This window comes from Harpia harpyja, chromosome 3, assembly GCF_026419915.1.
Source record: "Harpia harpyja isolate bHarHar1 chromosome 3, bHarHar1 primary haplotype, whole genome shotgun sequence".
Taxonomy (NCBI): Eukaryota; Metazoa; Chordata; class Aves; order Accipitriformes; family Accipitridae; genus Harpia; species Harpia harpyja.
In genome coordinates this window covers 7,367,790-7,386,104 of record NC_068942.1, presented here as the reverse complement: position 1 = coordinate 7,386,104, position 18,315 = coordinate 7,367,790, and the positions used below count along the sequence as shown (strand labels likewise).

The 18,315-nt window shown below is 42.5% G+C and overlaps 1 protein-coding gene across 1 annotated transcript in view; it reads left to right on the top strand.

The window, feature by feature from the left end:
• The first annotated feature begins 360 nt into the window (after positions 1-360).
• Positions 361-18,315, top strand: part of LAMA4 (laminin subunit alpha 4) — a 104,347-nt gene continuing 86,392 nt past the window's right edge. Inside the window, exon 1 of the mRNA XM_052781308.1 lies at positions 361-1,054. Within this exon, the coding sequence (XP_052637268.1) occupies positions 854-1,054 (201 nt within the window). The 5' untranslated portion in view covers positions 361-853. The remainder of the gene's footprint in view (positions 1,055-18,315) is intronic.

Below are 18,315 nucleotides of genomic sequence, written 5' to 3'. Positions count from 1 at the left end.
CACGAGCCGACGAGAAGCTGAGAGGTGGGCTTGAGGGAAAGGATCTGAATGAAGCATGTTAGAGAAACCACTTAGCCCTATTAGCCCATGGCACAGCCAGGCTGTCTCCCTCCTCCTCCTCTTCCTCCTCCTCCTCCTCCTCCTCCTCCTCCTCCTCCCACCCACAGCCTCCCCTCCCCCATGCAAAAGAAAAGGTTGGTCTAGCGGGTTTTTTAATAAATTTGGCACCTTTCTGCCTTCCACTTAATAAACTGGACATGTTAAAAAATAAACAGTCACAAGAGTCAATGGCTTCATGTGGAGTGGTCGGATGGAGTTGGGGGGGTGGCGGGGGGGGAGAAAAGTGTGACCTCACTTTCTGAACGGCAAAGTTTGAGTGGGAGGGTCTTGACACGAAAGGTAAAAAAAGGAATGATGTGAACATGTGAAGGAAGCCAGAGCACCGAGCAAAGCGTCAGTCTGTATCCTGACAGGGGGAGATAAGGTGGCTGGGGAGCCAGCGGTGCTTTCCTGGAATACAATCTCTGTTTGACACTCTCTGCTTAAGCACTGCCCATCTGTATGTTATTGAGCTGGAGCCTCTGGGGAAAAAGAGGAGCCACAGGCACAGAGAGTGAACAAGGGAGGCAGCAAAAGCGCTTTTCTTCCCTTCTTTTCCTTTTTTTTTCTTTTTTTTTTTTACTCTTTAAATCGGGATCTGGTTAGACTGCCTTGAAGTGCCACATCTGGAAACTGAATGCTGAAAGAAAGTTAAAATAACTGAGGCACCACTAAGCCAAGGGGGGCTGATTGCAGAAGAGGGTAAACAATTACTGAGACGCTAGAAGACCACTGCTGGATGTAAGGGGAGGAAATGGCTTTGATCTCCGCCTGGCCCCTCATTTCTCCTATATTATTCTTTTTGAGATGCTTCTCCTCCAGCACAGCCTCGAGTGAGGGAGGCATTTTTCAGTTTGACATTGAAGGTAGCTCAGCGGTCAGCGCGCAAGAAGCCACTGTTATCAGAGGGCAGCAGCAGGCAGTAGCTACTGGAAGTTGGGTGCCTTTTGCTGAGGTACAGTAACTCCCTTCTCTCTCTAGTGTCTGTGCTTTTCTGCTTTCATCTGTCTGTGTTGAAGCTCCCATCTGGTTAACGTTAGCTTAATCATTCGATCCTTAAAGCGATACCGGAGGATTTTTTGCGGGGGGGAGGTCTGAGATGTTGCATTTCGGGACTGGAGAGATACAGTTCAGACTTCAAAATGTACACATGCCCTGCCTGCTGTGAGCAGACAGCTGCTGTACTTTGCAGTGAGGCTGGCTTAGCACGTCTCTGACTTTCCTGCCAACGTAACTAAACAGGCCTGTCCAAACAGAGCTATTTTACAAGGGTTAATTGTCACTACACTTTTCTGCTTGTCTTGTTGTAGTTCCTGCGATTGTAATTCACTTAAACTTCCAAAAAGGGTCTGTCTTTTGGTGGCAAACACTGTACTGTAGAAGTTTGTGCTTTTGTCTTTGAATGCCACAATCTGAAGTTCCTTTTCACGATGAGAGCGGGGATAATACATCAAACGCGTGTAGGAAACTGCCTGCAGAGAAAACACCTGCAGACATTTTAAGACTTCCAAAAAGTGTGAGGTTGGGATTAGTAACAAATGAAATTAGAAAGACCTGAGAAGCAATTTACAGTGGAAAATTTTCCTGCAACCCCTGTGTTTTGGGATTGGTTGATACTTCTCATTCTAGGAAGGCTGTGTCAGGAATGGACTACTCAAAAATACAGCTTGAGAAAACAATAAATTACTCCAGCATACACTGGGAGGGGGGAGACAGTAATGTGTCATGTGTGGGAGATGCAAAGTAGGAGGTAAACTGAGTTACATGAGGTCATGGGAAGGGAAAGAGTAGTTCTTCTAGCATAACATCCAAAAATGAGGTGAGATTAACACAGCCGTGTCACTATGACAATATCAAGATCACAATCTCTGATATCACAAGGCTAATTTCCCCCCCCTACGCTCCAATTGCCAGAACTAACAGCCATGGAAATAAGTGCACAAGCCCTTCAGACAGCCGAGGTTACCACGGGGCTGGGCAGAGCTCGTCCCCCCCCGCAGTGGCTCCAAGCAGCTGGGCAGCCTCAGGAACTGCCTGCCCACCCTGCCAGGGACTCGACGCGAAACATGACCTGTGTGAGAAAATTGGAGGCTAAACCCTGCTCTGCTCAGCATAGGGGCTCTCAGGAGCCGTCCCGGGCTTGGATGGGCTCCATGCCATGGGATGTACAGCTCTTCTCCTCTGGCCTGGGATCAGCCCCGGGAAGCCACATTGCCACCTGTTCCTTACAGCATGGAAAGTCCCTCAATGAAATGCCTGATTTAAGAGCCAGATGGGTTTTGTAGTTGCTTTTCAGAGGATAATGTGCATAAGTGATTATTAGCCTTTCTTGATATGATTGTGTAGCATGGTTTTGCCAAAGACGCAGTTCACATTGCTTCACTTTAATATATTATACTATACCTTGGGAAAGTGCTGTGAGATGTATTGAACACCTCAGGGGAATGACACTTTAGTCTCCTTCACCCATTTCAATCCTCCCTAAAGTTTCATTTGTATGGTCCAATCTAATAGACTCACTAACTGGCATTTAGTCTGGCAGTTTACTTCAGTCCCTGCAATGGCAGCATTTAGACTCTGGACCCCATGTTACAAATGAATGATGCTGCCTGCTATCTTCATGCCAGGGCCTTTGGCTGCAGGATGTTATGGTTCCAGCTGGAAGGAGCCAGGATTTCAGGTCCCTTTGCTAGCTGCAGATTCACCTTACTATTGCGTTTCAGGGCCCAGCTCTACGGCAATTTGCAAGGAGGCCCAGTAGGATGTTCTTTTGGGATAGGGCTGATGGCTCTGCAACAGTGAGAACCTGCTTACCCATTGATCCATGTACGTAGTTGGTATCAGGAGCTGGGGATCCAGCTGTAAGCCCAGAGGTTGATGTAGGGGCCAGAGAGTGATGGTCTGGTAGTCTCTCACCCAAGGAAGGAACATCACGTTTTGTCCTCACAAAGTTTCCCCCTCCCACAGCCCACCTCCCCTCCCTCGGCCCCGGGAACGGGGTTTATCCCAGCGGGTTTGCATTAGCCTCTTTCGAAGCCTGAGTTCTTAACCCGCAGCTCACGGTGAACCGCAGAATAAACTCCCATACACAGCGCGGTTTGATTCAGCTCCTTCGTCTAAATATTGACTCAGGCCTACAGCTCTCCGGAGCAGAGAGAGGTTGTTAGTCACATTGAATAGTGCCAAATTATACAAAGGGGGCAGATTTGCAAGGCAGAGTTATGGAGCTGTGGATGGGGCTTCATTGTGGACTGTGGTGCCAGTCAGCCGTGATGTGAAACACGCCGCTGTAAAGCCAGAGGACACATCAGGGCAGACAGAGACCGTGGTGTTTCAGTGTGCTGGACAGAATTTGGCCTACACATGATTCTGCTCTACACAACATCTTCAGAAAACTGTAAGGTCTGAGACAGTGCTGGTGGGAGTTTCCAAGCTGTAACTGGTGGGATGCTCTAAAATCCTTGTAAGAGTTTGATATTATGAACCTAGAGAAGAACATGAGATCCCAATTAATGTAAATACATATTAGTGAATATTTCTCAGTTGTCCACTCCTCTTCTTTTCCCATGTTTGGCAGCCCTAAACTCAGAGGAACTTGGAGAAGTGGTTTAAAAATTCAGAGTTAATGTTAATATGGAGCTTCTCTGTGCCTTGGATTTGAATGAAAGACTCTTAACAGCAGAGAGAAGAGGACTAACTACATTTTCAATGCTATGCTATATGCTGTACCCACTCACAGAGTGGACCGTGGGTTTGAGTTGGACTTCAGGCAACATGTAGTAGCTTGGTGGCCTGGTTGTTAATCAATATGCAATACAGTACACCTAAATCAGGCACATACATAAACTGTTCCCAAAATTTTTCAATCAGAATCAGGCACTGTCTTCAAGTACACAGTACTGGAGACACTACAGTACTTCCCCATACAGTACTGGAGGCACTAGGTGTTTAAAGCCTCTAACTCCTAGTGGTCTTCCCTGGAGGCCCTCAAAGAAGCCTCTTTCTCTGTAAGAACTGTGTTGGGTACTTGCTTCAGGACAGCTTTATTAATCAGCTAAAGTCTGGGGCACAAAAGGTAGATGTTTAAGTTAACTGGACTGGATTCCACCCAATGAAATGTCATGTTACCTACATAATGAGCACTGGTAGTGACCGTCATGGAATAAGGTATCTACCTCTCTGCCTGTTTCAAGAAAAATGCTTGTAAATTGATGGAAGTTATTCAGAAAAGTATCACGAAAAGGGTTACAGTGTTAGGAATTGGAAGATAGCTGAGAGACTTTATAATCCAATCTGCTTAGCTAAGAGGAAAGTTAAGAAAAAACTTTGAACTTATTGTGTAAGCGCATACACAGGCAAAAAAAAAATTAATAATAGGCTTACTAGTCTAACAAATAAAGGTATCATCACATGCAACAACTGGAAACTGAAGGTGACCCAGCTCAGGCTACAAGTGACTTACAAATTTTAATTTCAAAGGTAATTAAGCACTGGAGCCTTTATCCAGTTGTGTTGGATTGTCTATCAAGAGGCAGATCAAAGCACTCTCAAGTACTCAGTTGTCTGTGTGCTATTTAGGATTATTAAGTTCCTTGGCTCACAAAGACAATAAGAGGATGTGGGGGAGATGTTACAGTGCCGAATCCTGATGTGTATGAGGAGACAGTGAGAAAGAGAGTGAGCACAAAGCACTGGATCCAGCTCATCGGTATAACCCAACCGCAGCTGGCAGCAGTAAGTCAGAGATTGATTTTTCCAAATAAGGATAGACGAAAATATTCTACAAGGAAGATTCATCAGAGATGGAAGCAAAGGATTTAAAACTGACAGGCAGATATCAAATGAAAGCAAACAAGTGAGTGGCAAACATCAGAAATCTTTGGTTTAGGGTTCCACTCATTTGCTTGGACACAGCAGAAGGAAAGTGCGTGGTGGGACACTCCAGTTTTGGTGAGGCACAGAGTTAAAACTGAAAACCAGAAGTACCTTCTGAGAACAGTTATATCCCACTGTCATGTCAAACACATGCCTTTAAAATAAGAGGCAGGTCATACATTACCTCTTGGGTCTGAAGCCTGCCACTGTCAACATTTGTGTTTGTAAATTCCACTGACATGATGGTTTTAATTATATAGGTGTAGATTTTATTCCCCAGTAGGAATAAAGTTCCTTACAGAGTCTAAGATAAGAACAAACAATAGTACAAGACTTCAAATACTAGAGAGTATGGCAAATGATTCCCTGTGATTCACGTTGTGCAGTCACTCACTTTAATGTAAAATGAATATAAGGTGACATTGAGAAAAAGACTCATTTCATTCTGATGTAAATGACTACTTGAGGTCAAGAAAATAGCCAAGAGAGCTATAGGAGATGAGTGTGGGAAGGGTTAGTGGAAGAAAGGGAAGACAAACATTCTGTGGAGACACTTGCCAAGCAAGAAAAGATAATTTCAAATGTCCTCTATGGAAAGAAGAGAAGCAAATAGTGGGAAAGGAAGCAAACTAAAGCAAGAAGACGACAAAAGAGAGGAAAAAATTAGAGCAAGAATGAGATAATCAAGAGCCTTAAGAGTAAAGAAAAAAATGAAGTAGCTGGGACAGGGCAGGAAGCCAATTCCCAGAGTGAAGGAAGGCGTGATATTGTTGGACGGATGGAAGAGGAAAACTGTTTCCAGCATCAGTGGTTTTGGCTCAGGGGAAAGGCAGAGAGGCAAAAGAAGTCCTTTAAAGGAAACTATTATCATAGTCAAGTCAAAATTAGCCATTTACTATAAGAGAAAGTAAGAGGCAGAAGTTATCTGTTGGAGCTTGCATGTTAAAATGATATGTTTGACAATCATTTTTTTCCCACCTGACTTCTAGAGCAGCTGCTGATCTAAATTTTCAAAAGCAAGAAACAGTATTTGAGGTGCTTTGTTTCTGGTTCTCTAAAGCGATAAGCAATAATTAGCACAGGACCTGTGACAAACTCACCTCTCTAAAATGGCTCACATTAAGTATATAAAAAGAGAGCAATCGTAAGTCCCAACCGCTTGTTAACAAAGACTCAAACTGTCACCAAATTGCCTTCACCCTTTCCTCCATAAAGGTTGGAACAGAAAGTCTTGCAGACTGTTTACAGAAACCACAATTTGATCCTTACTTGTGACATTAATCTGTTCAAAACAAACTAACAGTCAAAGAAGCAGCAGAAGACCTAATCCTGAGGTGTGAGCCAAAAAGGGTTTTAGCTTGACAGAAAACTTTATATTCTTTTAAACTAATGGGAACTGCATCTACCTTTAAAAAAGCCGATCTTTAAATGAATTCATTTCTGACCCTTGAGGTTATGTTAGGTTAACTCCCAAAACGGGCAATTTGGAGTTCTAGCTGCTGTTTTTTTCTGGTACAACAAGGTTATGTTCTGAGAAACATCTATTAGTGGGGAGGAAGTTTTACTGCAGATGTTTGTGATTCCAGCTTAAGTTTCTCATCAAAGCTTTAATGAAAGTCAGCTGCTTGGAGTACAGCCACCAGACCCCAAACCTTTTAAATCATAGGAAGCTGAAGGAAATGGAAGCACAGGACAGAGCAGATGGATAGTGGGAAATGTTCTTCATTTCAAGAAGGTGCATAAAGCACTCACCAGAACAATGCAATTTAAACTCCACTGCAGTGAGTTCCCACAAAGTTTTGGGCAAGTACCAGCAAAGTGCCCCAAAGCTTATTCAGGGCTGTGAAAACCAGTAACTGGCATTTCATGCCCACTCTTATTCATGACATGGGAAGCAAGGAAGGAATTAGAAGTCCAGTTTTTCCAGGGGGCATGAGAAGCAATAAAAGAATTGGTTTCTGAAGGAGTACTTGTCCTGATTTAAATTGATAACAATTAGAGTTCCTAGTGTTCAAGAGCTGTGTAAAATAGGTCTAGTTTCTGAGTAATATATAAACAGCCATTGATAACTTAAAATTTGCTTCTGGACTTACATTTCAAACACCAAAATACAGACATCCTTGGTTTTTATATTTTAATTGGTCCTCTTGAATGCTTGGATCTGATCCCAGTTCATTTTCAGACACCACCATGAGCTGGGGATGTTTGCATTATGCATCCTAATGCAAGATTCAACAACTGCTGAATAGTATTGTATACAAAGCTGTTAGATCTCCACAGTTTATGAAATCTAATTTTTTGTCATTAAATGATCTCAAAGAGATTTTCCTAACTATCAGTCGGGATACATACAGTGTGTATTTGGCAATGCAAACAGAGATTGACTAAAATGCAGTAAATACTGTCTGGCTTTGTTGTTCCTGTTTAGCTGTATTGTGCAATTTTTTAGATGGTTATTTTCTTAAAATAAATATTTCAGGAAACTAGAACTCCCTTTTTTTTTTTTAAGACAAACCAGCAAGAAACAGTGCTAAAACCCCAGCATTCAAGAGTTACTAAGTTACCTAATAGGAGCCAAAGAATAATAGAGGGTTGTGAAAAATATTTTAGAAATTACTCTTGCAAGTTTACAAGACTGTAAGAAGAACTAAAATGTTATTTTTTAAGTCATGACACATGGAAGCCAGGGAGCATGGGAAGAACTGGCACACTTGAATGTTAATGCGAAACATAATTTAATAATTACTGAATAAAAAGACTCTACTTGCATGAACAACTTCCAATATGATCTGTAAAAATAGTCATTTTAGCTAAAACTGTAAGGCTTTGAATCACTGTTTGACTCTGTCTTCCCAATAAAAATGAATGAAAATGAACTCATTCAGCCTTTCACCATTGGCGTAAAGTGGAAGAAAAAGTTACATGGAACCAGCACCTAAACCAGACCGTTTCTGGGCTGTGCGGTACCTTGTTACCACCCTACAATGCATCCTGTTACTGTTGTACGAAAGGCTTTCTGAGCGGCAAGAGATGAGCAGACTTCTTTTCTGCCAAGGTGACTGTAAGGCCAATATGTCCTAGGGTTTCCCACTGTGGTTTTCCACCTCTGATCCTGGATGATAGCCCATGGACAGCCACAGACAGCCTACCGTTCATGACTCACTTATGCTGTGCTCCCCACTCCTGGCTCCAGGGACCCTTCCTTGAAAGCACTCTGTGGAAGCAAGCACTTATCCAGAGAAAATCTGCTCCAGTATCCAAAAAAAGAAAAAAAAAAAAAAAGAGCTGACAGGGCAAAACACGGCACAGCCCTCCCTACCCCAGCTATTAAAATCCTACATGCCCCAGAAAAGCTAACACAGCCCGGCCCATTGAGGGTCGGTAAGGTCTCCGGAGCACCAGTGCTCGGCACAGATCCATTCGGGGGGGAGGTGGGCAGGTTCAGGGGGAAGGTCTAGACATGGAGTAAGGTCAGAGGGAATTTGTGTGACCTACTCAGCTTTTTGCAGGTTTGTGGTTTTCTGTGGCTCCCTACTTCCCATCAGTGGCAAGGATTGTCTTCGGAGACTCAGCAGAGTCTCTAAGGCACCAGCTAATTTCCTTTAAGGTCAGCTGGAAACAGGGGTTTGGGAGATGGATTTTTGTGAGGGATGAGGAAAGAAATTGTGGGTTTTTTCTCTTGATGCACCTATTCTTCCCCCTCTTTGAGACAAGAAGAAACTAATTTCTTCATTATCAGACTATGTCTATGATGAAACAAGCCAGGGGCCGAGAGGCAGTGAGAGATCAGGGCAGGTTATCCCTTCTCCCAAGCCCTGGCTTTTCCTCTCTCCTTTCAGAGCACAGCCTCTGCCCACCTCCACGCTGGATGTAAGGCATGTAGTTAACCATGCCGAGCTGCCTCACTTCCTTCCCACACATTTAAAAAGTGCTGGGACGGTGAAGGGGGAAGCCCTATTTCTGAGAACAGCCCAGAAACACAGCACCTGCCCGTCAGCCATCCCCAGCAGCTGCCTGTTTTGTCCACCGTTGGGCCACCCTTGGGAGGGAGATGGATGGAAGCTCTTTCTCTTGATCTTTCAAGATTTTCACATTGGTTTGTGTTTCATGCTAACAGGCTTTTAAATTGAAGCCATGGCCATTGGTCAAGTAGATCATTGTATGTCTCTACTGTGATTCCAACATTTCGAAGAGCTGCAAAATTATAGCAGGAAATACTAGAAATCTGGGGTGGGGAAAATTGCTGCAAAAGGGGAAATCAAAGAAAGCTTCAGATTTACTCCCTCAGTTTTAACAGGTTCCCACGAGCACAGGCCTTTACCTGCTTTAAAGGCCACTTTTCTTCTTTATCCCTTGCAAATTTTTGCCTCTATCTGGAAATCTCTCAGGGAGTGCTGTAGTTTGTCAACTGATTATGGCCCACTTATCTGGGGGACTGAAGAGGATAAAGTATGACTCAGAATGCACATTTCATGTGAATGTTTTGTAGGGACTGGGTGGAGGGTGGTTAATGAGGAAACAACACAGAATTATTCATCCCTTTTCCTGTAAATTGTTCTCCTTGAATAAACTTGGCATTTTGTTTGAAAGAGGAAAATCAAATAGCTACCTTTCCAACTGCAGATTTTCTATTTCCAACAGTGAGCATCTGTAAGAGTAAGTTTTCTACTTAGTGGCTGTAGTAATAAGTACATTAGAGCAGAGGCTGGTATTAATCTCTAATTCTTAGCCAGCTTGCAGACAGCTAAAACGTTTTAGCCCTCCCCCTTTTTGGAGAAGCATGCCTTTTAAGCAGAGGCTTTGTCTTTCCCACTGTATATGGAAAAAATGACTGTGCACTTCTATGGAGAATGCCTAGCTGAGGAATGTTTATATTGGATCCAACCCCATCTCTGTTGCTGAATGGCATTTTGTTTTCCACTTGGACTGGGGAAGGAGTAACAGTCTGGAAACATTTTCAACACAGGAAAATTTTTTTAAATTAAATACAATTACTTAGTCAAGGTAATAGATAAATGTTGTTGCTCTGCATAAAGCCATCTGGCTTTCAGCTATTGCTTGTTTTTGTGAGAGTCACTGTTAGTCTGTCCCTACTACAACGGAGGTATGCACAAGCCCACTCAAGGAACAAGAACATAGAGTGACAGTGGACTGGGGAGGGGGTTCCTTGTCATTTTTCCCTGTTGCCCATGCTCTGCTTTGCTTATTGGTTTGGGGATTACCCATGTGCAATTAGACATATTCACTCTCTCTCAGTGCTAGCCCTACTATGCAACAGGGAGAAATAGAGGTAACTTTTGTTCTGTATCTCCCCTGCCAGCAGGATTTTACCTAGAACTGGAGCAACTAGTTTCAGTCTTGCTAGTTTTAGTTTTAGCAGTCTCTGAGCTCCTTGTCTAAAACTTTGGGAAGATGGTTTCCATCAATGTCATAATCTGTTCTTAATTTTCATCAAAAATAGACTTCTGTTTTAGAAGCTGATGAGTTGATAACTCCTCAGGTGATACATAAATATTCCTAATTGTCACGGATAAGTCAGCAAGTGAAGTTTTCAAATGAGGCTGTTACTGTTAGGGCCTTGTCCCGTCTCCCTTAAGGCAATCACAATTTTTTCAGTAAATTCTGAGGAGAGCTCAAACCCTCTGTAATGATGAAGATCTTACAGTGTTAAGCTGTTGCTTAACGCAGCAACAGTTGGAAAATCAGACTCAATTCAGTCATCAGATATATTCTTTAGCAGCTGCAGACTGGCCAGACACAGCCCCGTGCTCCCAGGTGGGAGCATCACTAGGGATGCAGACAAAAAAGGATAATATTGAAATCCACACACAGGGATGACAGAAGGGATGCTAGTAACAGAAAATAAGGCTTCATTTGTTTCATCATTCATTGAACAGTTCATTTACTGAAAAAGACTACAGACTCAAAACCAGAGTCACTGCTTTATTTATTTTTTTATGTTTGAAGATTCAAATTACTCAGCTTCAGAAAAACACACCACTGCAGCTTTAATGAGCATTTCATATCACTTACCTAGAAAACCCCTTTATTAAATTAATTTGCCCAGATCTATGGCAAATGCACCCAGTGAGGCTTTAATTTTCACTGAACCTATCACATCTTAGAATTTAATTTAAAAAATAAGAATATGCAACAATATTGGGGGTTTTCACTGAATGACTATTTCAGCAAGAAAGAATTTGCTTTTACATTTGCAAGCTAAATAACAAAACAGAAAGCTTGTTATTGTGTAATTCACATAATTGCTTTAGTTTGTAATCTTATTAAATGCAATTAGAACTGAGATACCTGTCAAGATAAGTGCATAAATAAAGATTACCAGCATTGTGCCCAAAATTCTTCACCAACTTCTGGTTAATTCCTGATTTACAACATCAGTGGAACACTGGAAGTAATAAATAGTTCACAGTTAACAATGTCAGAAATTTAAGAGAACAATACAGGAATTTAATGTGCTACACCAGGGTGCTTGTTATAAAACTATCATGAATATTGATTTGGAGACTAAGCTAAAGAATGTGTTCCTCTCAGTAATGTTTACAATTTTAAAAATAAATTTGAAATTGCAAATAGCTAATTTGCATTGGGTTTCTGCCCTTGAAATGGTAAATACTATAGAGTGGCTTTTTGCATGCAGACAGTTCTCTAGCAGCTGTAGTGTCATATTAAATGGAGTAATTAACTGTCTAGCTATGACATCACACACTGAATTAATTTCTCCAGTAATAATAGTTAGAATGTGACCTTTCTAGTTCAGAAGAATTTGATACTGTAGACCAGAGGTGATGAAGGCTTATAGAAATTATAAATAGAGCTTGGAGGCCTAAGGGGAAGCTGGTGAGCAAGCTTGCTTGTTTTTAATTCTCTAGGTTTGTGAGGCTTCAAAGCTCAGGTAAATTTAGCAAAAAACAATGGAGAAGAAATAAAATTGCAGAGCAGATCTCTGCTTTTGTCTGCGTGTTGTGGAGTACCTCACGGTGTAAAGCAGGACTTCTGTCTATCTCTCTTTATGATGACTTTAATGGTAGAGCATGTCTGGCCAACAGGTCAGTTATTAACTTCTGAGAGTCTCATTCTCCAAAGACAGACAAAGATCCCTCTGAAATGTCACTTCATAGGGATTTATAAGTTCAAGTACAAAGACAGTCTTGAATTTGCTGTTACTCAAGGTCTGGGAATTTGAAATTCGTTTATTTCTTGAAATGATAACTTAAGCTAGAGTGAAGTATGACAGCTCTTAGAAAGGGCATCACCAGGGCATTTTATTTTTAAAATTAATTATAGTTTAACTGAGTAGTTGGAAGAACTTACAGCAACCTCCTCCATAGCCAAGACCTGGTCTAGGAAGATGCATGTAGCAAACTAAGAGAAATGAACAGGACAGGTTAAGGGGAAAGAATCAGCAGAACTAATGTTATTTGTACCTTCAGTAGGAGCTCCAGTTCTTCATTTGGTTTTTTTCAGGAAAAGGAAAATGTTTTAATCATTGTATCTAACAAAAACAAATGCCCTGAAACACAGTTTAACAAAAACAACTTCTATATCAAATAGATTTTTCCATATTCATATTTCCTTCCTCTTATGAAGAAAACAGATTTTCCTTAAATATCTTAAAAGCTCTCCTACAAAGTTAGTTTCAACTTTTCATGTGAAATTTTAACACTGAAATGTAATTCTTTCTCTTTCTCCCTACCCTCTTTGACAAATCCTGTTCATATATCTGGTATGCCTTGGCAGTAAATCCTCGCAGGTCACTCATAAAAGTTGCCCTCAAATACCGGAGTGTGGTCTATCCCTTAGAAAGTATGGAGAAAAAAAAAGAAAAGACAGCACAACGCCAAGCAGTGCTGGGTAAATATGCAATTGGCTTTAAAACATGGCTGTTTAGCTGGAAGCCGAAAAAGTTCTGTCAGCACTGGATTAAAAAGACTGGAACTCTTGGGTCCAGCAACAGCTTTATATTCACTGCAGGCATCTGAAACAAGCAGATCATGACTACCAAAAATGTCTGCCCATGTGGGGATATTCATTATTCCTGGCAGTTCTGACTAGTTCTCTTAAAAGACATGGAGTTGTTGACTGGTGTCACTGCTGTGGGTTACACTGGGTCCACGTGGGACACTGTAATCTGGGATTACATTGGGTACACTGCTGTGGATTACATTGGGTATATCTGGACACAGTCCCAGGCAACCAGCTCTAGGTGGCCCTGCTTGAGCAGGGGGGTTGGACCAGATGACCTCCAGAGCTCCTTTCCAGCCTCAACCGTTCTGTGATTACTGAGATTCTGGGTGACTGTGGTCATTATTCCATTTTACAGATAGAGAAACAATGAAAGTAATGTTCATGGTCACACAAGAGATGAGCAGAAGAATGTGTTTTCTTGAGTCCCAATACCCTTACGAACATAGTTAGGGACAGAGGAAATCATGCACAGAAACAAGGTGATGAGTTTCTCATCTGTTCAGTGAGAAAGAATATTCTTCCTTATGTTAATTTCAAACAACGTAATGAAACTGTTGCTGTGAGGATGTTAGTAGATTAGAGGTGAAGGGTATGTCGTGAAGTGGGTGAGTGACTAGAACCAGGTGCAGGGAAAGGCAAAGTGGAGAAGAGGAGTAGGAGGACAAATGGAAACCAGGACAGGCAGGACACGAGCATGAGTAGAGGACAAGGCAACAGCAGAAGGGCTGTGGGAGCCAATGGGGCAGGTGAAGATCCACAACCCATCAGCATAATGGTCAGATGCTCCATTAATAGAAACAGCCCAAGAGAAGTACAGAGGCGTCCCCCAAGAAGGGCCAATGAACGACCATCTCATCTGGTTGGCATTTACTGTAAGACCATTTAAATGACATTCAAGCCTCATTGCCAACAAGAGAGACATATAATATAGACAAGACTAAAAGGTAACCTATAAATAAAAACTAGAGTGAATGTGTGCTATAAATATAAACTGAGGAGCCATGAATTTAATCAATGCCTCACTATATATAAACTGACCTATTGGAACAGGCTGAAGAATTATTCTTTCTCCTTTGGCAAATTAAAATCCATCCAAATTTTGGGGACACAAGAGCTAGAAGAAATTGATAAGCAAATTATTTGCAACTATATAGTTATGATTGTAAAAAAGTGGCAGGGATATGAATAACAGATAGGACAATACCAGAGCTGTCATAAAATACTTGTATATAAAAAGCCCAAGGACACCTTCTAGAAATATTTTCTCTCTCCTGCCTCAAAAAAATCAGAACAAAACAAAGCAGAGAGAATTTAATTAGACAAATTTTACCCCAAGTCATACACTTCACATAGGATCCATCAGATCATGAGATCCTTTGTCCACATGGCCTACCGTAGTCAGATCAAATGTAGTTGTAGAGGTGAATCCTTTTGGCAGGTTGGAGGAGTAAAAAAATCCAAGTGTTTAAATACAGCCATCTGTTAACTCAACCATTTCAGCTGTTGAGAGACAGAGACCACCCTCTTAAGCTTCTCCCATAGTAGCTATTACGGGGAAAAATGCAGAGCTTTGCTCTCCATTTCTTAATTACACATTGCTGGCAATCTTGTGAACAGTCTAGTGTTCATGTGTGGAACAGATGAGAATAAAAGCTGTGAAGAAAAGGAGCAATGCCAAATAATATTCAAAGCAGCAAATAATATTACAAGCACTGTTTGCATGCCGTTATCACTGACAGTCCTACCCTTTTGGAAAACAGGAATCAGGAATCTGATCACACAGAGGTGTGTCACAGCACCTGATGTTGGGTTCAGTGATTTGTTATTTCCTAGTTATGAAGTGTGGCAAGACAGTCTTTCATGGTTAGCTAGGCCAAATAGCAAGGGCAGATTACCTGCTGAGGCACAGTGCTCAGATATCTTACATGTACCTGTAAAATATGTTCTGTCTCCTGGGGACAGACAAAAACAGCATAGCTCTAACATTTACCAGTTAAATTCATCCCAAAACTTACTTAATGATGTTTCTCAGCTGTAGTCAATATTTGCTGCAAAAGCGTTTCCAGCAAGAGCTGGTGAGCTAGCGCCCATGAGTTCCCCACGCACAAAAGTGGAAAAGTCTAGGCGTGAAGTACACCACAGCATCATACACTGCCTGGATGGGCAGAACATTGGCTGGATAAGATGTGAGATGGGGATAAAAGCTTTTGGCAGTTCATCCCCTGCCAGAAATAGGGCTCCATCTCTGTAACTTAAAGACATGTCCATGTAGACCATTTAAATCAGAGCATTAATTAATAAACACACTTCAGTCTGGTAAACGCAGTGTCTGATGGACCCAGTGCAGCTGCCTATGCATTCAGAAAAGGGGGAAATGCATGCAGGTTTTCCTGTCTGCTGACCGTATACAGCAAGTGCAGTTCATAGGTTTTTCTAGTGAACGTGCAAGTCCATCCAGTCCTCTGAGACCAAGGCAGCAACCAGCATGGCTGAGTCACCAGCAGGGTCCTGCAGAGCAAATATAGCTATATGCTTTCCCCCGACTTAACCCTTGTCCATCCCCATGTACATACACACTTTTGAGACCCCCTGCAGTCACAAGACACTCCTAAATACTACATATGCTGAACGCTCGAGCCAAAATTTAACCTCCAGCAGTTAAGCACCTTTTCCATGGTCAGTAAAGTGCATGGTGGCTGTGTAAGAGGGCGAAGAGCGCGGGGCTCCTGAGTGTGCTGCACACCAGTAGCATGGGCCAGCACCGAGTTGCAGTTGCACACAGTGCATACTGTACATCTGCTGGGTTTTATGTTTTGGCAACAAATGGAGAGAGGTTTCTCCTGCAGGTCACCAAAGGCAGGAAGGTCAGGACTGCGGGGTGCAGTGTTATCACAGCTCTTTTTTTTTGCATAGTTTCCCCAGCAGACTGAAGAAGAACTAAATCTTTGTGTCTATGCTTATGAATTACATGTCTTTGACCTGAGGAATTTGAACCGTCTGTTACTTTGCACCCAGGGAGCAAGAAATGGTCAAACGTCCATCAGTCTACAACTGGCAGTCTGGATTTTAGAAGTCCATGTTTAAACGCACTGAAAGTCAATTTTGTCCTGAGCTGAAAAGCAGATGTAGAAGTCATGTTGGCGCCCTCAGTACTTTCTTGCTGAATGAAACACCAGAAGTAGACTTGTATATCTGTCCAAGGTAAAGAAGATTGGTTTGTAGTTAATGATTTCCAAGCACGATAAGCCATACAATTTGTGCCTGCCCAGAGTGGTTTTAAGCTAGGATGTCCGTGGAGTCACTTTGTTTATTTACATCCCAATTTGGCAAAGCAGTATTTTTGTGCAGCAAAAAGTGTGCCTTTTGGAGGGAACCAGAAGGTGTCCTTAGAATGGGGCTGTGCTCCTTTCTGTGCTAGAGCTTTGCTGTGTAGTTATTTGGGACTAGTAGTCACTAGTTCTGGAGATTGTCAAAGCCACTCACAGCATGAGAGCTCTTCTTCCCAGCTGTATCTACAGTGCTTAACCCCACCTTGAGCCAGGAATGAACACAGCAGCACTAACATGATGGCAGGGATAAGTTTTGCTCTCTGTAAAATGGGATAATCTTGTATCTCACAGGCACGTATTAGAACTAAAGTCATTGCAGTGAGCACCAAGTATTTTGGATGACGATACAAAGTCTTAATAATTTCTTACAGATTTCTTTCCTAAACATGTTCTATGCTGTCCAAAGCCATCAAGTTGAAGCAGGACTGAGTTACTAACAGCAATAAAATCAATTTCCAGATAGTAAATGTCCAGTGGTGTTTTAAAACTCTTCCTAAGAATTATAGCTTTACTAGAGGTGCTAGCATATATGTATGCTTTCAGCCTTCCAAAGAAAAACAAACATATCTCAGAGATGGGCTGAAAGGATTCTGCTTGCAGATTTTTGAATGCACAAGTATTCAGTGGTGAAGGTGGCACCAGTGCAGAGTGATATAATACGCCTTCCTTGGAGACCTACCTGTAAATATCAGAGGAGACGCTGTCTGGACAAAGGGAAACACCCCATGATCATGCTCTGAACTTGCCAGAATCAGCCTAACTCAAATGTAGAAAGAGAATCGCTCGGACCTGTCAGACCCCAAGGTTTCCTTTAGACGCATCCGCTTTCTCTACCTGAAGATACTGACTGGTGGAACAGACTGTCAGGAGCCTTTGCACTTCTCCAAAGGTACAGGGTGTCCAGCAGTTTGGCCAGATCTATGGCACAGCAGTCGTAACCTGGACACTTCTACACAGCACAGCACATCTGACATGTGCAATATGTTTTATCTCCCCAGACTTTGTATGCAGTACAGGCACCTACACGTGAGCTAGCCCTCCAAGTCCCCCTTCACAGTCAGTAGAGAGCAACCAGCACAGCTGACCTACTTTAGATGCATTTTAGTATAGAAGAAACTAAACTGTACAAAGGGTGTCTAGCTGGCTTCTTCCCATGTGGATGTCTCCACGTTGAAGACTCCCAGCCTGCTGTGGTTTGGGCTTTACACAGGCAGTCCCGCCGCCCAGCTGCAGAGGCTGCTGGCCAGGACACCCCAGTACTTGCACGGCCACAGCTGTGTTAGCACGGCACAGCACCTGGGGCATGGAGCTCCTCTGGGCTCCAGCCTGGGACTGTCTTCGGGGCTGACATAGGCATGCCAGGTGGGATCTGCTGAATGCTGAAAATTTGGCGCGCTTTCTGTGAGCTCTTGGCTGGGGGTTGGGTATTTCCGAACGTGAAGACCCTATTGTAGGTGAGAAAGACCAGGAATCTCTTCGGAAGAGAGTCCTTCCCATTCTGAGGAGACCAGAGAAATTGGAATAGCATCAAATGTACAGTAGAGGACTTCTTTCTCAGACTTGCTTCTCTAATGTTCTTATTTCTAATAAATAATCATGTAAATGAAAGTACTGGGAGATATTCAAGCAGGAAAACATCTTTAACTTTAGGAAGGGCAGTAGGCTGTTTATCTCAAGTTGACCTAAGCAAACAATCTTCAAAAAGGCCTCAGAACTGTGGCTGCCAATTCCAAATACTGCTCATAAAAAAATAAACAAAAGCAAGCATGTTTGGGTTGGGTTTGGAAATGTCCCCAAGGAGCAGAGGGCTGTTGTTTCCATGGCAATGCCATGCACTTCCAGCAGACTGGTCTCTCTTTTAGACACATGGATTTTGAAATGGGTGGAGGATGTTTAGAGTATTCATTCACCCCTGTATAGCAAAAGATGGAGAGTTTCAGGGTTAGAGTATTATGTCGAGTCCTAAACTTCTGTTTGGCTAAACTGTTCCTTCCAGACAAACATTAAACCTTGATGGGAAACTGTC